The following is a 23,195-nucleotide window of genomic DNA, read 5'->3' as shown; positions in this document are numbered from 1 at the left end:
AAACTTGGAGAGCAGGCAACATCAGCCAGGTATGTGCTCTAATATTTCATTCTGATAACAATATTCCTACTGAGTTCCTCAGCCATGCATATCCTTATATTTCCTCAGCATGATCAGATGACATGAACATTGATGGTATTGTGGATAGCAAAGGCTGTCTAGGGCTACAGCAGTATACAGCTCAGTTGGAAGGTTGGGCAAACGCAATGTAATCCTGACAGATGAGATTGATGCATTTTGGCAAGTCCAATAGGGGTAGGACACGTATAGTAAATTGTAGGGGATAAATGAACATCGATGAACAGACTGACCTTGGGGTTCAAGTTCATAGTTCCCTGAAACGCAGGCAGATGGGGTGGTAAAGAAGGCACATAGGTCAGGGCGAAGAATGCAAGAGGTGGGACGATATGCTGCAACTTTACGAAATACTGGTTCAGCCACACCGGGGGTTTTGTGTGCAGTTCTGGTCACCACACCATAGGTAGGATTTGACTGCACTGGAGAGGGTGTCGAGGAGATTCACCAGCATGTTGCCTGGATTGGAAGAGTTTAGTCTTGGCTGTTTGGATTCAGAATTGGCTTGCCCATAGAAGACAGAGGGTACTGCTGGAAGGGTGTTATGCTGGCTGGAGATCCATGATCAGTGGTGCTGAGGTCTCAGTTGTTTGTGATATATATATGACATGGATGAAAATGTAGATGGGTGGGTTAGTAAATCTGCAGATGACACAAAGATTGGTGGAGCTGTGGACAGTGTAGAGGGCTGTCAAAGGATGCAGTAGAATATAGACAAGTTACAGATATGGGTGGAGAAATGGCAGATGGAGCTTAATCAGAGCAAGTCTTTGGGAGGTAAAATGTAAAGGGACAGTACACAGTTAATGGCAGAACCCTTAACAGTATTGATGTGCAGAGGGATCTTGGGGTCCAAGTCGAGAACTCAGTGAAAGTGGCCACGCAAGTAGATAGGGTGGTAAGGAAGGCATACGGCATGCTTGCCTTCATTGGTCAGGGGCACTGAGTATATGAGTCACAAAGTCATGTTGCAGCTGTATAAAACTTTGGTTATCTGCACTTGAGAGTATTAAGTGCAATTCAGGTCACCACTTTACAGGAAGGATGTGGAGACTTTGGAGAGGGTGCAGAACAGGTTTACCACAATGTAGCCTGGATTAGAGGGTATGAGCTACAAGGAGAGGTTGGACAAACTTGGGTTGTTTTCTCTGGAACGTTGGAGGCTAAGGGGAGACCTGATAGAAGTTTATAAGATTACGAGGGGCACAGATAGGGTAGAGAGTCAGAGTCCTTTTCCCAGGATAGAAATGTCAAGTAGTAGAGGACGTGCATTTAAGGTGAGGCGGGGAAACGGGGAAAGCTTGAAGGGGATGTGTAGAGCAAGTTTTTTACATCGGGCTTCGGTTCGGAGGACTTCGGAGCAGCTAAGTGTTTTCTCTGTTTATCACTTTTATTAGGGTTTTTGGGTGTAAGGGTTAGTTTTTGTTAGGGTTTTTAGTGTAAGGTTTAGATTTTTTAGTAAGTTTTTTAAGTAGTCGAGTGGGGGCTGGACTGTGCAGGCTCGGCGCGGGCAGCTTAAAAAGCAAACAGCCCAGAGAGCGGGCAGCATCGGAGCGGGCAGCGGAGTGAGTGGCAGCAGAGTGTTCTGGGCTTTGGCTCAAGGGGCTTCGGCGTGAAGGGGCAAGGAGGGTAAGTAGGTAAAGGCAAGGTTTAGCTTTTGGTCATTATAGATTTGTAGGTGGGACCAACTAGGGAAAAAAAAAGGTGGTCAGATGGAGGACATGGTGGTGTGCTGCAGCTGTTTGATGTGGGAACTCGTGGACCTTGCTGCGGTCCAAGATGGCCACATCTGCAGTAAGTGCTTGAGGCTGGACGAACTTCGGCTCAGAGTTGATGAGCTGGAGTCGCAGCTACAAACACTGCGCAGCATAAGGGAGGGAGAGAGTTTTGTAGACACGGTGCATCAGGTGACAGTCACCCCCCTTAGGGTAGGTACATCTGAGGTTCAGGAGGCAGATAGAATGGTGACTGTCAGGGGAGGGAAGAGGAAGAAGAAGTCAGGCAGGCAGACAGGACAGAGAGCCCCGGAGGCTGTTCCCCTCAGTAACAAGTTTTCTGCCTTGGAAGCTGTTGAGGGGGATGACCTGGTTACCAGGTCTCTGGCACTGGGACTGGTACTGCTGCTCAGAAGGGAAGGGTGGGAAAGAGACATGCGGTAGTGATAGGGGACTCGATAGTCAGGGAAACAGACAGGAGGTTCTGTGGCAGTGAGCATGAATCCCGGATGGTATGTTGCCTCCCAGGTGCCAGGGTCCAGGATGTCACTGATCAGGTCCACAGAATTCTTGAGTGGGAGGGAGAGCAGCCAGAAGTTGTGGTCCATATTGGCACCAATGACATAGGTAGGAAGGGGGATGAGGTCCTGAAGAGTGAGTTCAGGGAGCTAGGCAGAAAATTGAGTAACAGGACCTCAAGGGTAGCAATCTCGGGATTGCTGCCAGTGCCACGTGATAGTGAAGGTAGGAATAGGAGGAGGTGGCAGATAAATGTGTGGCTGAGAAGTTGGTGCAGGAGGGAGGGTTTTAGATTTCTGGATCATTGGGATCTCTTCTCGGGAAGGTGGGACCTGTACAGAGAGGACGGGTTACACCCGAACCAGAAGGGGGCCAATATCCTTGCAGCGAGATTTGCTAGGGTGGTACAGGAGGGTTTAAACTAGTTTGTGAGGGGGAAGGGAACTGGAGGAGTAGGTCAGAGGAAGAAGGGAATGGGGAAAAGTTAGATCAAACAGGTAGAGAGGCTTTGGGGAAGGAGAAGCAGAATACAGGCTGTAAAAGTAGTAAGATAGATGGACTGAAGTGTGTTTACTTAAATGCAAGAAGTGTCAGGAATAAGGGGGATGAACTGAGGGCTTGGATAAGTATGGGGGACTATGATATCGTGGCTATTACTGAGACGTGGCTGACGTCAGGAGAGGAGTGGATATTGAATATTCCTGGTTTTCGGTGTTTTAAGAGGGATAGGGAAGGGGGGAGAAGAGGGGGAGGGGTGGCGATACTGGTCAGGGACACTGTTACGGCTGTGGAAAAGATGGATGTTGTAGAAGGATCATCTCTAGAGTCTGTATGGGTGGAGTTAAGGAACAAGAAAGGAGCAGTTACTCTACTAGGAGTATTCTATAGGCCCCCCCGGTAGCAGTAGAGATATAGAGGAGCAGATTGGCAGGCAGTGTTTGGAGAGAAGCAGAAATAACAGGGTTATTATAATGGGAGACTTCAACTTCCCAAATATAGACTGGAACCTGCTTAGTGCCAAAGGTTTAGATGGGACGGAATTTGTTAAGTGTGTCCAGGAGGGATTCCTGACGCAGTATGTTGACAGGCCAACTAGAGGGAATGCCATGTTAGATCTAGTTTTAGGAAATGAACCGGGACAAGTGAAGGATCTATTGGTGGGTGAGCATTTGGGGGACAGTGACCATTGCTCCATAACCTTTAAAATTGTCATGGACAGGGACAGGTGCAGAGAGGACAAGAGGTTTTTCAATTGAGGAAGGGCTAACTACGAGGCTATAAGGAGAGAACTTGGGAGTGTAAATTGGGATGTCCTTTTTGAAGGAAAATGTACCATGGGGATGTGGTCGATATTCAGGGATCTTATGCAGGATGGTAGGGATAAATATGTCCCGGTGAGGCAGAGAAGGAATGGCAGGGTGAAGGAACCGTGGGTGACGAGAGAGGTGGAACGACTTGTTAGGGAGAAGAAGGTAGCATACGTGAGGTATAAGCAGCAAGGTTCAGACAGGGCCCATGAGGAATATAGGGTAGCAAGGAAGGAACTTAAGAAAGGGCTGAGGAGAGCTAGAAGGGGACATGAAAAGGCTTTGGCTAGTAAGGTTAAGGAAAATCCCAAGGCCTTTTTCAAGTATGTGAAGGGTAGGAGGATGGCTAGGGTGAAGGTAGGTCCGATTAAGGACAAAGGTGGGAGAATTTGCCTGGAGGCGGCGGAAGTGGGAGAAGTTCTCAATGAGTACTTCTCTTCGGTATTCACCAGGGAGTGGGGTCTTGATGATGCGGAAGGGAGTGCTGGTAGGGGTAATGTTCTCGAGGTTGTTGATATCAAGAGAGAGGATGTGTTGAAGTTGTTAAATAATATTAAGACAGATAAATCTCCGGGGCCTGACGGGATTTTCCCCAGGCTGCTTCGAGAGGCTAGGGAGGAGATTGCTGAACCGCTGGTAAGGATCTTTGAGTCCTCGTTGTCTACGGGGGTGGTGCCGGAGGATTGGAGGGTTGCGAATGTGGTCCCCTTGTTCAAAAAAGGTAATAGGGATAGGCCAGGGAATTATAGACCGGTGAGTCTCACGTCTGTGCTGGGTAAGCTCTTAGAAAGGATTCTAAGGGATAGGATTTATGAACACCTTGAGAATCATGGACTGATTAGGGACAGCCAGCATGGCTTTGTGAAGGGAAGATCTTGCCTCACAAGCCTGACAGAGTTCTTTGAGGAGGTGACCAGGAAGATTGATGAGGGCAGTGTGGTGGATGTGGTTTACATGGATTTTAGTAAGGCGTTTGATAAGGTTCCTCATGGTAGGCTTCTTCAGAAGGTCAGAGGCCAAGGGATCCAAGGAAGCTTGGCTGTGTGGATTAGGAATTGGCTTGCATGTAGAAAGCAGAGGGTTGTGGTGGAAGGAGTGCCCTCGGATTGGAAGGCAGTGACTAGTGGTGTCCCGCAGGGATCGGTTCTGGGACCTCTACTTTTTGTGATATTTATAGATGACTTAGATGAGGGGGTGGAGGGCTAGGTTAGTAAGTTTGCGGACGACACTAAGATAGGCGGTGTTGTGGATAGTGTGGAGGGCTGTCGGAGCTTACAGAGGGATATTGATAGGATGCAGAGCTGGGCTGACAAGTGGCAGATGGAGTTCAATCCGGAGAAGTGTGAGGTGGTACACTTTGGAAGGACAAACTCCAGGGCAGAGTACAGGGTAAACGGCAAGGTACTTGGCAGTGTGGAGGAGCAGAGGGATCTGGGGGTTCATATTCACAGTTCGTTGAAAGTTGCCTCACAGGTGGAAAGAGCAGTTAAGAAGGCCAATGGGATGTTGGCTTTCATAAATCGCGGGATTGAGTTTAAGAGCCGCGAGGTTATGATGCAGCTTTACAAAACTCTAGTTAGGCCACACTTAGAGTACTGTGTTCAGTTCTGGTCGCCTCATTATAGGAAGGATGTGGAGGCATTGGAGAGGGTGCAGAGGAGACTTACCAGGATGCTGCCTGGATTGGAGAGTATTGAATATGAAGAGAGGCTTAAGGTGCTAGGGCTTTATTCACTGGAAAGGAGGAGGATGAGAGGAGACATGATAGAGGTATATAAAATATTCAGAGGAATAGATAGAGTAGACAGTCAGCGCCTCCTTCCCAGGGCACCAATGCTCAAGACGAGAGGTCATGGCTTGAGCCTCTCCCATGGGTGGGAGGTTCAGGGGAGATGTCAGAGGGAGGTTTTTCACCCAAAGAGTGTTTGGTGCATGGAATGCACTGCCTGGGGTGGTGGTGGAGGCAGATACATTGAACAGGTTCAAGAGCTTGTTGGATAGGCATATGGAGGAACGTGAGATAGAGGGATATGCGGGAGGAAGGGGTTAGGTAGTGTGAGGGTGGTCTGATGGACGGCACGACACGGTGGGCCGAAGGGCCTGTTTTGTGCTGTATGGTTCTATGGAGAGTGGTGGATGCCTGGAGTTGGCTGCCAGGGGTCGGGGGTGGGGGGGGCGGGGGCGCAGTGTGGTGGAGGCAGATACAATAGTGGCATTTAATTAGATGGACAAATGAATATGCAGGGAATGGAGGGATATGGATCACGTACAGGCAGAAGACAATTATTTTAATTCGGTATCGTGTTCGACACAGACATTGTCTGTACTGTACTGTTCCACGATCTATGTACAGGAGTGCCCCAGACATTGTCTGTGCTGTACTGTTCTACGATCTATGTACAGGAGTGCCCCAGACTGATGAAGACATCGTGAGGTTTCGCTATAGTAATACTCTGTTGCAGTGTGAGGAAATCACATAACGGTGAGGAGCCAGAGAAGGAGAGGATCTCTCTTTTTCTCCAAGATCTATCCCTCTGGGCAGCAGTGGCCTTAGAACTGCTCAGTCTTCCTGGGGAGGCATTGAGCACAGGGATCAGCTTCTGATGATCCACCATGACCAGTGCATTCAGTGAGTGATGAAAAGGTCAAAGCTCAAGTTGAGTTCCTAGCATCATAGGAGTGGAGTTACTGTGAGCAGAAGAGTGCATACCAATGGAAGCTAGTCAATATCAAACATACCATCAGGGAGTTAGTTTTAAGGAGATGAAGGAAACCAGGTAATTAAAATTTCGTTTCGTTTCAGCGAGAGAATCCGCCGAGGACTTCGGAGCAGCTAAGTGTTTTTTTTAACTAATTGGGAATAGTGGGGCAAGACTGCACAGGCATGTGACGTCAGTGGGTAGTGTGCAAACAGTTTAAAAAGAGAAAAGAAAACTTCAGCAGTTTCATTTCGTTTCGGCAAGAGAATTGGCCAAGGACTTCGGAGTGGCTAAGCGTTTTTTTTTACTAGTCGGGAATAGTGGGGCAAGACTGCGCAGACGTGTGATGTCAGTGGGTAGCGCGCAAACAGTTTAAAAAGACCGCCATATCCAGCGGGCAGCGTCGGAGCGGGCAGCGGAGTGAGAGGTAGCAAAGTGATTGGGCTTTGGCTCAATGGGTTTAGGGGGAAACGGGGCGAGGCGGGATCCACTTATCTATTATTCTCCGGCATCAAGAGGCGGAGGCCATCTGCAACAACACTGGTGAGTAGCTGGTAAGTAAGGGTAAGGTTTAACTGTTATTGTTATAATTTTGAAGTAGAAAACTTAAATTTAATTTTTTAATTAAATTTAAATTTAATTAAATTAAATTTAATTTTTAAGTAGGGGCGGCATGGTAGTGTAGCGGTTAGCACGACTCTATTACAGCGCCAGCGATTGGAGTTCGATTCCCGTCAATGTCTGTAAGGAGTTTGTATGTTCTCCCGTGTCTGCGTGGGTTTCCTCCGGGTGCTCCAGTTTCCTCCCACATTGCAAAGACGTACGGGCAGGTTTATTTGGGTTTAAAATGGGCGGCACGGACTCATTGGGCCGGAAAGGCCTGTTACCACGCTGGAAATAAAAAATTTTAAAAAAAAATTTAAAATTTTAAAATTTTAGCTGGGTAGGGAAAAAATAGTTCAGATGGAGGACAAGGCGATGTGCTGCGGGAGCTCATGGACCGTGCTGTGGTGCACGGTGACCACATCTGCAGTAAGTGCTTGAGGCTGGAGGAACTTCAGCTCAGAATTGATGAGCTGGAGTCACAGCTTCAAACACTGAGCAGCATCAGGGAGGGAGAGAGATATGTAGGTGCAGTGCTTTGGGAGGCAGTTACCCCCCCCTTAGAGCAGGTACTTCTCAGGTCCAGGAGGCAGATAGAAGGGTGACTGTCAGGGAAGAGAAAGTGAAAGGGAACAGGCAGACAGTGCAAAGGACCCTGGAGGCTGTCCCCCTCAGTAATAGGTATTCTGCTTTGGATGCTGTTGAGTGGGATGACCTACAGGGATCAAGCTGCAGAAGCCAGGTCTCTGGCACTGGGACTGGTTCTGCTGCTCAGAAGGGAAGGGAGGAGAAGAGGAGGGCAATAGTGATAGGGCACTCGATAGGCAGGGGAACAGACAGGAGGTTCTGTGGATGTGAGCGAGAATCCCGGATGGTATGTTGCCTCCCAGGTGCCAGGGTCCAGGATGTCCCTGATCGGGTCCACAGCATTCTTCAGCGGGAGGTAACGCAGCCAGAAGTCATGGTACATGTTGGTACCAACGACATAGGTAGGAAGGGGATGAGGTCCTGAAAAGGGAATATAGGGAGCTAGGCAGAAGGCTGAAGAACAGGACCTCAAGGGTAGCAATCTCAGGATTGCTGCCAGTGCCACGTGATAGTGAAGGGAAGATTAGGAGGGCAGTTGAATGCGTGGCTGAGGAGTTGGTGCAGGGGGCAAGCTTTTAGATTTTTGGATCATTGGGATCTCTTCTGGGGAAGGTGGGACCTGTACAGATTGGATGGGTTACAGCTGAACTTGAGGAGGACCAATATCCTTGCAGGCAGGTTTGCTAGTGTGGTTCGGGAGGGTTTGAACTAGTTTGCAAGGGGATGGGAACAAGAGCAATAGGTCAGTGGAAGAAGTGCATGGAGTAAAGTCAGATCTAACATATAGAGGGGCTTTGAGGAAGGAGAAGCAGAGTAGAGGGTATAAAAGTAGAAAGTAGATGGGCTAAAGTGCATTTACTTAAATGCATGAAGTATCAGGAATAAGGGTGATGAATTGAGAGCTTGGATAAATAAAATAAGATCTTTATTAGTCACATGTACATCGAAACCCACAGTGAAATGCATCTTTTGCGTAGAGTGTTCTGGGGGCAGCCCACAAGTGTCGCCACGCTTCCAGCGCCAACATAGCATGCCCACAACTTCCTAACCCGTACGTCTTTGGAATGTGGAAGGAAACCCACACAGACACGGGGAGAACGTACAAACTCCTTACAGCAAGTGGCCGGAATTGAACCCGGGTCTCTGGCATTACGCTAACTGCTACACTACAGTGCCATAAATACATGGACTATGATATTGTGGCTCTTGCAGAGACTTGGCTGCCACCAGGGCAGGAATGGATACTAAATATTCCTGGATTTCAGTGTTTTGAAAGAGATGGTGGGGGGGTAAAAGAGGAGGAGGGGTGGTGTTACTGGTGAGGGATACTATTACAGCTGCAGAAAGGGTGGATAATGTAGAAGGATCTTCTCTGGAGTCAGTATGGGTGGAAATTAGGAACAAGAAAGGAGCAGTTACTCTACTGGGAGTATTCTATAGGCCCCCTGGTAGCAGCAAAGATACTGAGGAGCAGATCTGGAGGCAGATTTTGGAAAGGTGCAAGAATAACAGGGTTGCTATCATGGGAGACTTCAACTTCCCAAATATTGATTGGCACCTGCTTAGATTTAAACGGGGCAGTGTTTGTTAAGTGTGTCCAGGACGGATTCCTGTCACAGTATGTTGACAGGCCAACTAGAGGGAATGCCATATTAGATCTAGTATTAGGTAATGAACTAGGTCAGGTGACAGATCTATCAGTGGGTGAGAATTTGGGGGACAGTGACCACTGCTCTCTAACCTTTAGCATTGTCATGGACAAGGATAGGAGCAAAGAGGACAGGAAGATATTTAATTGGGGAAGGGCAAATTATGAGGCTATAAGGCTAGAACTTGCGAGTGTGAATTGGGATGACATTTTTGAAGGGAAATGTACTATGGAGATGTGGTCGATGTTCAGGGATCTCTTGCAGGATGTTAGGGATAAATTTGTCCCGGTGAGGCAGAGAAGGAATGGCAGGGTGAAGGAACCGTGGGTGACAAGAGAGGTCGAACATCTAGTTAGGAGGAAGAAGGCAGCATACATAAGGTGTAGGCAGCAAGGATCAGATAGGGTTCATGAGGAATATAGGGTAGCGAGGAAGGAACTTAAGAAAGGGCTGAGGAGAGCAAGAAGGGGACATGAAAAGGCCTTGGCGAGTAGGGTTAAGAAAAATCCCAAGGCATTTTTCACTTATGTGAAGAGCTGAAGGATGACGAGAGTAAAGGTAAGTCTGATTAGAGACAAAGGTGGGAAGATGTGCCTGGAATCTGTGGAAGTGGGTGAGGTCCTCAATGAATACTTCTCTTCAGTATTCACCAAGGCCTTGATGACGCTGAGGACAGTGTTGGTAAGGTTAATGTTCTAGAGCATGTTGATATCAAGAGAGAGGATATGTTAGAGCTGTTAGAAAATATTAGGACAGATAAGTCCCCGAGGTCTGATGGATATTCCCCAGGCTGCTCCGCGAGGCAAGGGAGGAGATTGCTGAACCGTTGGCTAGGATTTTTGAGTCCTCGCTGTCCACGGGAATAGTACCGGAGGATTGGAGGGTGGCAAATGTTGTCCCCTTATTCAAATAAGGTAGTAGGGATAGTCCAGGGAATTACAGACCAGTGAGCCTTACGCCTGTGGTGGGCAACCTGTTGGAAAGGATTCTTAGAGATAGGATCTATGGGCATTTAGAGAATCATGGTGTGATCAGGGACAGCCAGCATGGCTATGTGAAGGGCAGATCATGTCTCACAAGCCTGATAGGGTTCTTTGAGGAGGTGACCAGGCAGATTGATGAAGGTAGTGCAGTAGATGTGGTCTGCATGGATTTTAGTAAGGCATTTGACAAGGTTCCACATGGTAGGCTTCTTCAGAAGGTCAGAGGGCATGGGATCCAGGACAGCTTGGCCGTGTGGATTCAGAATTGGCTTGCCTGTTGTGATGGAGGGATTGCATTCAGATTGGAGGGCTGTGACTAGCAGTGTCCCACAAGGATCGGTTCTGGGACCTCTGCTTTTCGTGATTTTTATTAATGACTTGGGTGAGGGGGTAGAAAGGTGGGTTGGCAAGTTTGCAGACGACACAAAAGTTGGTGGTGTTGTGGATAGTGTGGAGGATTTTCGAAGATTGCAGAGGGATATTGATAGGATGTACAGCTGGGCTGAGAAGTGGCAGATGGAGTTCAATCCAGAGAAGTGTGAGGTGGTACACGTTGGAAGGACAAACTCCAAGGCAGAGTACAAAGTTAATGGCAGGATTCTGGGTAGCGTGGAGGAGCAGAGGGATCTGGGGGTTCATATCCACAGATCCTTGAAAGTTGCCTCACAGGTGGATAGGGTAGTTAAGAAAGATTATGGGACGTTAGCATTCATAAGTCGTGGGATCGAGTTTAGGAGCCGCGAGGTAATGATGCAGCTCTACAAAACTCTGGTTAGACCACACTTAAGAGTACTGTGTCCAGTTCTGGTCGCCTGGGGTGGAGGTGGAGGCAAGTACATTGGTCAAATTCAAGAGATTGCTAGATAAACATATGGAGGAATTTAAAATAGAGGGATATGGGGGAGGTAGAGGTTATATAGTCTCAGGTGAGGTTTAAAGGTCGGCACAACATTGTGGGCCGAAGGGCCTGTATTGTGCTGTACTGTTCTATGATTCTATGAAAATGAACCAAATTTCTAACTGGTGAGTGGCTTGTTCCAGTTGCAAGAACCCCATTTAAAATGATGCCATAGCAGTAAATCTACTAAACCCACTTGTACAAATAAGTGTCTGATTCATGTTAACTATTTCAAAGGAGAAATTTAGTTTCTTGAAACAATAGTTTTACAATCAACCTCAGATAAATGGAATCACATCTGAACTGCTTAAAGGAATTTGCTTCATTTAAATTTATAGACGTTTTAAAATAATAAATTAATTACAAATAGAAGATTGTTACCTTGGGAAGCACTGTCGAAGGATTTAATTAGTGTTTTGACAGTTGGGGATGGCTCAGAAGACGTGGATGATCTGCGACTCAGACCCATACCTTGTCTTAAAGCAGCAAGGTCTCGCTCTACAGCATTCATGTAATTGTACATACGCCCCCGCTCTTCATCTTGCCTAAAGGTCATATTTAATGATACCATTAATTATATAAAACATTCTGTAGCTTTTCCAACAGACATTTAACAACAAACTCCTTTATACTCAATTATGCTATTGTTATGTTGACATGAAAGCTGGAAATAACATTCTGCTGGTAGGTGACTTCATGCATTCAAGACTTGACATAGTGAGTTTGTGGTATCAGCTGCATCATACCAGAGTATTTCTGTTCAGTTCAGATGTAGCTTTCAGTAATTTTTCACAATACATGGTTTCTCAGTGCTATTTCACCCAGTTTTACACCAAGGACATTGTGATGCAGGAATCCAGAGAATATTCAAAACTATAAGACTCTTCATTTGGAAAAAGCATAAAGCTTTTATCATAATCTAACCCTACGTCCAACTTTTTCATCTTACTCTTCCGTCTCTCTCCAGGACCCTTCCAATTACTCTTGCACTAATTCACAGTCTACATTTCACACAGCACAATCCCAGTATCTTTTGAATCTATAGGGCTGCTTTTCCATCCTCTCACATTTAAAATATGCAAATAATAGGTTATCTTGTACCTTTGACCCAGAGATCAATTCCCCAGGATCAATTTTGTCAATTCTTCTCAAAAGCTGGAAAACTTTATATAAAGACATCATTAAAAGGTGCAAAGACTTATGAGGATGCTGCCAGGCCTTCGAGTTATAGGGAGAGGTTGGTCAGGCTAGGACTTTATTCCTTGGAACATAGGAGACTGAGGGGTGACATTATAGAGGTGTATAAAATCATTAGGAGTATAAATAGGGTGAACGCACATAGTGTTTTTCCCAGGGAAGGGGAGCTAAAAACTAGAGGGCACAGGTTTAAGGTGAGAAGTGAAAGATTTAAAACGGACCTGAGGGTCAACTTCTTCATGCAAAAGGTGGTGCATATATGGAACGAAGTGCCAGGGGAAGTGGTTGAGGCAGGTACAATAACAACATTTAAAAGACATTTGGATAAGTACATGGATAAGAGTAGTTTCGAGGGAAAGGGGCCAAATGCAGATGGATAGGACTAGCTTGCTGGGCACCATGGTTGGCATGGACGAGTTGGACCAAAGGACCTGTTTCTGTGCTCTATTACTCTATAAAGCTCTTTGACACTTTAACCAAATTAATTTCCAGAAGTTTAAATTTCCGGCACTCAGCATCACTTCAGCTACTTTTGCCAATATACCAATAAAAATTCACAGGAAAGAATCATGGTTTGCAAAGCTGGGTTCATAATCTGATGCTAACACACATGGATGCTTAAAGGTCTCATCCACCCATTGTTACTCCTTGCCGGCCTGCTGACTGATTTTTCACCTGCTGTTGCAAACCACAATATACCACATTTCATAATGGATTCCCAGTCACTGTAATTACTATTGAAAGGTTTAAGTCCTCCAGTTTGGTTATCCTTGTAAAAACTGATGCTATGGATACCCTCCACACTAAGAAGAATTCTATCAATTGACCTTCCTTAATTTCCCCTATTTTATTAACTGCCTGTATCAAATCTACCTGCATAGACATACTCCTGCAGCTCACTGGAGATAATTAGCTTACTAGAACTGAACAACACAACTGCTTTTGATCTGGTCCATCTGACAATATTTGGCACTTTTAAGGAATTACCCAAGATTTTTGATGCAATGGGATGACCATTTCTTTACCTTAACATTTCCTGCTCAGGGCCATGAACCTGCTGTCCCACTTTTGGATCTTTTCAGCAAGACTAACAGTTTATCAACAATGAACCGTTGAACTGAATCTATGTGCCCAGATGCAAGTCCATCAACAATTGTTTGTATTATTCATTATTATTAATTCTGCAGGCAAATTTCAAATCAATTGCTAATCATTGTCACAAATCAGTAAGTAATATTAAACAATCTGGCCACTTCTGAGCTGTAAGCTGAAACTGGGGAGCATACAAACTTGTAAACCCCCACGATTGGAAAATAAAATCTGATATAAAAACAGAAAATGAGAGGGAAGCAGAGTTAGTGTTTCAGGTCAATGACCTTTCATGCAAACACAGAAAGTTAGAAAAGAGGCACGTTTTACAAAGGGGATGTGGGGCGAACACGGTGGAAGAGAACAAAGGGAATGTCTTTGACAGAGTGAAGACCAAGAGAAGATGGAGGACACAGTTTGGTGTCAGTTGAGAAAGGGTGGTGAAGGCTTCTTAATGACAGCTGAGCTGTCTGAAGAAGGTGTAAATGGATGGGGAAAAAAATACAATGTTGGAGCCTGAAATGTTAGAGAAAGCTGGTAAAGCCAGCAGGAGAAGAAACATCTGTTTGGGAAAATATTACTTCAGGTTATATTTACTTTCAGCAATTTCTTTTCCTAAAAGGACTTTAAAACAGAGGTCCAGTTTAGGAAGAGAATAGTGTATCAGGTAATCCATGGTACAGTTGTTATTGTGAGCAATATCAGGAAATAAGATAAGATATGATATTCAGATAAGATATTTATTTATTAGTCACATGTACATCGAAACACACAGTAAAATGCATCTTTTCACATTACTGAGAATGTGCTGGGGGCAGCCCACAAGCATTGCCGTAAAGCATACTCATAGCTCCTAACCTGTACGTCTTTGGAATGTGGGAGGAAACTGGAGCACCCAAGGAAACCCACACAGACAGGAGGAGAACTTACAAACTCCTTACAGGCAGCAGCAGGAATTGAACCCGGTCGCTGGCGCTGTAATAGCATTACGCTAACCGCTACACTACTGTGCGATTTCTGGAAAATATCTCCTCACATTGAAAAGTTTATATTCATCAGTTCCTCTTTTAGTTTTCAGCACCAACACTATTTAATATTCCATGGCTCACTGTAGATTCATGGAATCACTCCCCTGGTCAACTTAGAATCAGCAGCCATTTGGTTACAACTGGCAAGAGAAACTCATCTTGCTGAAGATACAGATTGGTCTTATCTGGCTGGAGCTGGAATAACTTTCCTTCTTCTTAGGCAGTCCCTCAGGATCAAGGATCCCTTACATCATCCACTCTTCTGTGGGTTCTGAGCTGGCTAATGAGGTCAATGTGGGAACTGCAGACTCTTCCACAGTTGCTGTACTGCCAGGTAATTCATGAGATGACGCGCTCCTTCCATTACTTGCACAGGGCCTCAAGATTCTCAGCACCATCCAGAATGCTCCTTCACCATAGAATTTTTTCCTCTATCCACTTGGTAATCTCAGAATAGAGTGTCTGCTTCGGGTGTCCAGTGTTGGGCATGTGAATGTTGTGGCCTTCCCAATGCAGCCTGAATGTAACAATACCGGGGAAGTTGGCCTGGGAGAGGACACTGACATCAGTTTGCTTGTCCTGGTGAACTTGGAAGATTTTATGCAGACAATGTTGATGGTATTTTCCCAGTGCCTTGAGATGTCTGATACAGGTAGTCCAGGTTTCAGAAGCATATATATAAAACTAAAAACCATTACTCTTCACACCCAACAATCCTCCTTCTATATCAGGAAATCTTAAGATAAGATATAAGATTTATCATAGGAACCATACTGACCTGTTTCTTTGGTAACAACACATTGCCTGATTGCAACATAACCAAACTTTCTTCTAAAAACGTCATTTAATTGGCTGCAGTATGACACTGCTGGAATTAGATTCTCAGAATGGCCCATGATCCTCAGTCACATAAGTGGAGGCGAAGAGAACCACAGTCAGGGGAAAATAAAAGTAAGGCAATAAACCTTACAGGGACAGATCATTCTTTGTGACAGCCTGCCTGAGATGTCATTCTGTGCCAAATCTACAATCATAGTTTACAACAGAAACAAAAAAAATCCTTGGGAGGCAGCTGATTCAGGTTAAGACCATTTCTCATGAGATACTCCAAGGGCACTGACAATTATCCAAGCAAAGGTGGAACAAAAGTCCTTTACCACAAGGAATCGAGTGAACAAGTTATGACAACCTGACATGTTTTCTAGCCATTTTCCATGCAAGCACTGGAATTTACAGACTGATGAAACTCGGTTTCAAGTTTGTGATGGTGGCTTTGGAGCTTGTAACCAGTTACTCGACCCAGTACCACAACCACAGAGTTGGAGTCGACGGGGAGGCACCTCACAGTATCAGTCAGCCATGTTCCTCTGGTTGGCTTTTAATCCCAGCAGGACTGATGTGCTGAGGTCTCTACATGGAACTGTGAGCACAAGGTCCTTAAATTATCATTGTGATAAGTGTTTATTAGTGTATCCCAGTGAGTCCTCAACAGAAAAGAAATACATAGACCAAGTATGCTGACAGCTTAAATTGCAATAAGCACACATAAGAACTTAAATAACAATAATAATAACATGAAATAACATGAACATAATAGCACTGTCCCTATCTCCACGGTTTCCTCAATGTCCAGAAACATACTGATCTCTGCTTTGAATGAACACAACCACTGAGTCACCACAGCCCTCTGGGGCAGAGAATCCCAAAGGTTCACTGCCTCTCTCCTTATCTTAGTCAGAAACAGAGTACCCCTTAATCTCAAACTGTGCTGCTGCTCCGAGACTCCACACTCAGGGGAACCATCCTCGCTCTATTCAACATCTCCTCAAATGGCAAACCCGGCATCTCTGGGACGCTGCACTCCCTCTACAGCAAATACATCTTTTCTAACGTAAGGAGGGCAAAGCTGCGTAGAATATCCTGGGTATGAGCTCACCAAGGCCTGATAAAATTGCAGGAAGACTTCCCTACTCCTGCACTCAAAACTTTTTTGTTATAAAGGCCAACCATTTGCCCTGATAATCATTTGCTGCTTCTAAACGTTGGCTTTCACTGACGTGTGTACAAGCACCCAGGTTCCATTGAACATTATCTCCACCTAATCTCACATCACTCTGCTTTTCTGTTACCTGCACCAAAGTGGATGACCTTATACTTTTCGCATTATATTCCACTGGCCATTTTCTCACCCGCTCACTCAGTTTGTTCATATCTCCTAGAAGTCCCTTTACGTCCTCCTCTGTACTCACAACCTCGCCTAATTTACTATTGTCAGTTAAACATGGACAAACTGTTGATATAGGTTGTGAGCAGCTGGGGCCCAAGCATCGATCTGCAGTACCTCACTGGTCACAGCCTGCCAGTTTGAGGAGGATCTGTTTATTCCTACATTTATCCTTCTGTCCACTCACCAGTCCTCAACCCCCATCAGTATATTATCCCCATTCTACTCATTGAAAGTCTTCCAGTAATCCAAATACACCACATCCACTGGATCCTTCTTATATTTTCAAGCAGTCAAATCCTCAAAGAACTCCAGTAGATAAATTAACGTGATTTTTCTTTCATAAATCCATGTCAACTTGGCTCAATCCTATTGTTCTTTTCGAGGTGTTCTGTCAGTACATCCTCCATTATAAATTCCAGCATTTTTTCTACCACTGACATCAGGCGGATAGTTCAGTAGTTCTCTGCTTTCACTCTTCCTCCTTTCTTAAAGAGTGGGGTCAAACTTATTATCATCCAATCCACAGGAACAAAACAAGAATCTAAAGAAACTTGGAAGACGATAACTTGAGTATCAAGATCTTTAAAGCCATTTCCTTCATTTAGGTATAGATCATCAGGTCCCTGAAATTTATCCGCTTTCAAGCTGCAACATTCTCTAGTACTGTCTTTTTAGTAATTAGTTACTTCCTTCTGTTCCTCAGTCTCACCAGACACTTGACTCTCTTACATATCCAGCAGGTCTTCTGTGAAGATGGATGCCAAGTAATGGTTTAATTCCTCTGCCATTTCCTTATTCCCAATTATAAATTCTCCTGTCTCTATTTGTAAGGGGGCAACATTTCCCCTCACTAGTCTTCTCCTTTTATACCTACCTAAAGAGTCATAAAATAACACAGGAAACAGGCCCTTCGGCCCAACTCATTCATGCTGACGTTGCCCATCTAAGTTAGTCCCATTTGCCCCCGTTTGGCTGATATTCCTCTAAACCTAAACCATGTACCTGTCCAGCTGTCTTCTAAATGTTGTTATTGTACCTGCCCCATCCACTTCCTCTGGCAGCTCGTTCCATATACGCACCACCTTCTGCATGAAGAAGTTGCTCCTCATGTCCCTTTTAAGACTTCCTCTCTCTAACACTAACCTTAGACCTATACCTCTAGTTTCTGATTCCCGTTCCCTGGGAAAAAGACTGTGTACTTTCACCCTATCCATGCCCCTCATGATTTTATACACCTCTACAAGGTCACCCCTCAGTATCCTACATTCCAAGGAATAAAGTTCTAGCCTGCCCAACCTCTCCCTATAGTTCAGGGCCCAGAGTCCTAGCAACATTCACGTAAATCTTCTCTGCACTCTTTCCAGCTTAATGACGTCTTTACTCTAACAGGGTGACCAAAACTATACACAATACTCCATGTACAGCCTCACCAACATCTTGTACAACTGCAACATCCCAACTTCTATACTCAATGCCCTGACTGATGAAAGCCAGCGTGCCTAAAACCTTCGTCACCACCCTGTTTACTTATAAAAGCTGCTGTAGTCTGTTTTTATAGTTCTCGCTATTTGCCTTTCTTTATCAATTTCTTCTTTCTCTTTTGTTGATTTCAAAAATGTTCGCAGTTGTGAGGCCTACTAGGATTTCTGGCAATCTTATAAGTTTCTTCCTTTCATCTTTAATTTCTCTGGTCAGCCATTGATGAAACACTTTTCCTTTTGGGTATTTGTGCTCTAAAGCCGTAACATCTTCCTGTATTGTGCATAAAATGCTGCTTTCTCAGTGTTGGCATGGATGTTAGGTTTTGTTTCACAAGGTTAGATTCCAAATTGTGAAGTAGGTTCATGAAACGTTGGAGGTGTTTCTAGAATTCCATTTCAAGTTCAAGTTTATTGTCATAGGCAAACATAAACACGTGGTATAAATGCCATGAAAATTAGCTTTCTGCAGCAGCAGCACAGTACATTACAAACATGACCCACATAAGTTAACGTAAACTTAAGTTGACATAGATTATACATAATTTACATGACAAAATAAACATAACGACATTAGTGCAAGGTGAGAGAGAGAAAAATAGTCCGAGGGAGTGCTGGAGTTTTTCAGGTCAGTTCAAGAACTCGATAGCAGTGGGGAAAAAGCTGTTGCTGAACCTTGAGGTGCAAGTCGTCTAGCTCCTGTAGTACCTGCCTGATGGCAGCAATGAGAAGAAGACATGGCCCAGATAATGGGGGGGGGGGGGGGGGGGGTCCCTGATGATAGATGTCGTCTTCCTGAGATGTCCTCGATGGTGGGGAGAACTGTACCCGTGATGGAATTGGCAGAGTCCACCACTCTCTGTAGCCTCTTGCATTCCTGTACATTGGAGTTTCCATCCCAGGTCATGATGCAACCAGTCAGAATGCCTTCCGCTGTACATCTGTAGAAGTTTGTCAGAGTCTTTGATGACATGCTGAATCTCCTTAAACTTGTATGAAAGTAGAGATGCTGGTGTGCCTTCTTCGTGGTTGCATCTATGTACTGTGCCCAGAATAGGTCCTCCGAGACGTTGACACCCAGGAACTTGAAGCTGCTCACCCTTTCCATCATAGACCCTTCAATGAGGACTGGTGTGTGTTTGCCTGACTCCCCCTTCCCGAAGTCCACAATAAGTTCCTTGGTTTTGCTGACACTGAGTGCAAGGTTGTTACGAAATCACTCAACCAGCTGACCTAGCTCACTCCTGAATGCCACCTCGTCACCATCCATGATTCAGCCAATAACAGTAGTGTCATCAGCGAACTTGTGGATGCTCTGCTCTCTCTAAGTTTAGCTGCACAGTTGTTGGTATAGAGAGACTAGTGCAGGAAGCTAAGCACACATCTCTGAGGTCAGTGAGGAGGAGATGAGGTTACCGATCTGCACTGACTGGTCTCCCAGTGAGGAAGTTGAGGATCCAAATGTAGAGGGAGGTACAGAGGCCCAGGTCTGATGATAAGTTTTGAGGGGATGATGGTGTTGAATGTCAAGCTGTAGTCATTGAACAACAGCCTGATGTGTGTGTTTTAGTTGTCCAAGTGTCCAGAGCAGAGTGGAGAACCAGTGAGATATAGTTTTGTCTATAACTGATCATATGTCTATAACCTGGGCTGGGCTTTTAGAAGTTGAGGTACAGATAAATCATGGTATAAGTATAGGACATAGAGAATGGAGCTCTTTTACCTTTGTTAAAGAGGTAACAACTATTATTTATGGGAGGTGAGCCAGTGTAAGCTCGGTGATCAATGCATTAAGTGACAGAGGGAGTGAATGCTGAGGGTGGTCAATAGGGTGCCAACCACATAGGCTGTTTTGTCCTTGATAATGTCAAGCTTCTGAGTGTGGTTGGAGCTACACACATCCAGGCAACAGAAAGGTATTCCAGGACACACTTCGCTTGTGCTTCAAGATTCAGGAGGTGAGTCACTCCACAGGATACCCTGCCTCTAACTTCCTCTCGTAGCCCAGGTTTTTAAAGCAGAATGTTGATAACAGGAACTCTGCATTGGTAATGTCACTGAATTGTCTCTTATCAGAGATGGCTTGTTATTTGTGTGGCGTGTGTGTTAATTGCCACTTGTCTGCACATGCCCGAATGTTGCCAACATCTTGCTGCACATAGGCATGTAGGCCTCATATGCTGGAGCGCAGTGAAGGGAAATGAACATTGTGCAATAACCAGTGACTGCTCCTTCTTCTGACCCTAACGCAAATGGTCATTGATGAGGGAGCTGTGTGGGCAAAGACTATGCCATTATATGAAAAGTTGTAAACAGATCTGCAATCAGTTAACTTCCCCATTTTATTTCTTATGTTAGAGGGAAGATTGTTGATGAAGCAGCTAAATGTAGTTGTCCAAATTCAAAGTCGAGTTTATAGTCACATGCACAAGTATATGTATGCACAGACGCAATGAGAAACTTACTTGCAGCAGCATCACAGGCACAGTGCATTGGATAAGCATTCACAAGAAAAACATAAATTATACACAATTTTTACAAGAAAGAACACAATTAGACAAAAGAACCAAAGTCCATTGTAGTGCACAGTGGTCATGGTGTTGCTGTACTGAGGTAGTGATTAGGGTTGTGCAGGTTGGTTCAAGAACCAAATGGTTGATGGGAAGTAGCTGTTCCTGAACCTGGTGGTGTGGGACTTCAGGCTTCTGTACCTCCTGCTCGATGGTAACTGCGAGAAGATGGCATGGACCAGATGATGGGGATCTCTGATGATAAATGTTGCCCTCCTGAGGCAGTGCCTCCTGTAGATACTACTGATGGTGGGGAGGGATGTGCCCATGACCCTGAGGAACAGCTTGGATGAATGGCCTCCAGCAACTATATTCCATTATACCAGGTATGATTCCAGCCAGTGGAGAGTTTTCCCTTGCATTCCTATTCACAATGCTCTCTGATGGCGCACTATGTCAAATGCTGTCTTGACATCTCTCTCTACCTTGTTAAGGGCTTACTGAAAATCTAGACACATCAGTCACTTTCCCACCTACCACGTCAGTAAATAGAATCATGAAGTTGTGGTATACAGCATGGAAACAGACCCTTTAACACTGAGTCCACACCAACCATAAACCAACTGCTTTTACACCAATCCTACCCTAACCCATTTTGTTCTCCCTACATTCCTATCAACTCCTCCCCAGAAGCTAAAAAGCAGGACCTCAAGGGTAGTAATCTCTGGATTACCTCTCGTGCCATGAGCTAGTGAGGGTAAAAATAGGAGGATATGGCAAATGAATGTGTGGCTGAAAAATTGGTGCGGGGGCAGGGATATCTTCTGGGGCAGAGGTGACCTGTACAAGGAGGATCGGTTGCATCTGAACTGGAGGAGGAACCAATATTGTGGCGGGCAGACTTGCTAGTGCTACTAGGGAGAGTTTAAACTAGACTGGCAAGGGGGTGGGGTTGGGGGGTGGATTCCCAAGCAGCAGGGAGACAAACGAGAGGCTGGAAAGTGATATAGAAGTCAGTGACAGTAAGTTCAAAAGACAAGACAGGTAGGAGCACAGCAGGGAGTGAGGAAAGTCTATGGGATTAAATTGCATTCATTTCAATGCAAGAGGTCTGACAGGTAAGGCAGATGAACTCAGAACATGGATAGTTACATGGGACTAGGACACTATAGCCTTTACAGAAACATTGCTAAGGGAGGGACAGGACTGGCAGCTAAATGTTCCAGGGTACAGGTCTTTAGGCAGGATAGAGGTGGAGGAAAGAGAGGAGGGCGAGTAGCACTTTTGATTAAAGAGAACAAATCTGAGACGAAGGATCATTCAGTGAGGATTTATGGGTGGAGATGAGAAATAGGAAGGGGATGATCACTTTGTTGAGATTGTACTATAGGCCCCCTAATAGTCAACAGGAATCAAGAGGAACAAATATGCAGGGAGGTTGTGGAGAGTTACAAGAATAATTGGGTTGTCATAGTAGGGGATTTTAACTTCCCTAACATACACTGGGACTGCCATAGTGTGAAGGGCTTAGAATTTGCTAAGTGTATTCAGGAAAGTTTCCCCAGACAATATATAGAAGGCCCTACTAGGGAGAGAGTAAAGCTTGACCTACTCTTCGGCAGGGCAAGTGACTGAGGTGACAGTGGGGGAGCACTTTGGGATCAGTGACCATAATTCTACTATTTTTTAAATACTTATAGGAAGGGACAGAACTAGTTCACAAGTTAAAGTTCTAAATTGGGGCAAGATGAATTTTGACAGTATTAGACAGGAACTTCCTAAAGTTGATTGGAGTTGGTTATTTGCAGGCAAAGGGACAATGGCAAGTGGGAGGCTTTTAAAAGTGAGATACCGAGAGCTGAAGGTCCACATGTTCCTATTGGAGCAAAGGGCAAGGCTGGTAGGAGTAGAGAACCCTGGATGACAAGAGACAGTGAGGTCCTGGACAGGAATCAGGAGGCATGCATCAGGTACAAGAGCTGGGACCAAGTGAATCCCTGGAAGAGTATAGGGGTGTACTCAGAACAGAAATCAGGAGGACAAAGAGGGGTCATGAGATAGCTTTGGCAGAGAAGATTAAGGGGAATCCAAAGAGATTTTATATTAAGGGAAAAGAGCAACTAGACAGAGAATAGGGCACTTCAAAGACCAAGTGGGCGTCTATGTGTGGAGCCACAGGAGATGGGCAAGGTCCTCAATGAATATTTTTCCTCTGTTTTTACTGTGGAGAAAGACGTGAAGACTTCAGAACCTGGGAAAGTTAATATGGATGTCTTGGGGATAGTCCGCATTACAGCAGAGGAGGTGCTGTACGTCTTAAAATGTATAAGGGTAGACAAATCTCTGGGGCCTGACCAGGTATAGCCAAGAACATTGTGGGAGCTCAGTAAGACCTTTGATAAGGTTCCACATGGTAGGCTGCTCTGCAAGGTTAGATCACATGGAATCCAGGGAGAGCTGGCTAATTGGATACAAAATTGGCTTGATGGTAAAAAGCAGAGAGTGATGGTGGAAGGATGTTTGTTGGACTGGAGACCCGTGACTAGTGGTGTGCCTCAGGGTCGGTGCTGAGCCCACGGATGTTTGTCATCTATATCAATGACTTGGATGAGAATGTACAAGGTTAGTAA

The 23,195-nt window shown here is 45.2% G+C and overlaps 1 protein-coding gene across 1 annotated transcript in view; it reads right to left on the bottom strand.

Moving 5' to 3' along the window:
- The window catches only part of specc1la (sperm antigen with calponin homology and coiled-coil domains 1-like a), a 248,262-nt gene that overhangs the window by 89,097 nt on the left and 135,970 nt on the right, over nt 1–23,195 (bottom strand). The window contains 1 exon segment of the mRNA XM_052032052.1: nt 11,418–11,581. Within this exon segment, the coding sequence (XP_051888012.1) occupies nt 11,418–11,581 (164 nt within the window).

The sequence above is a fragment of the Pristis pectinata genome, chromosome 17 (genome assembly GCF_009764475.1).
Source record: "Pristis pectinata isolate sPriPec2 chromosome 17, sPriPec2.1.pri, whole genome shotgun sequence".
NCBI lineage: Eukaryota > Metazoa > Chordata > Chondrichthyes > Rhinopristiformes > Pristidae > Pristis > Pristis pectinata.
Note: the sequence above shows the minus strand (reverse complement) of the source record. Positions and strands in the feature narration are given on the sequence as shown.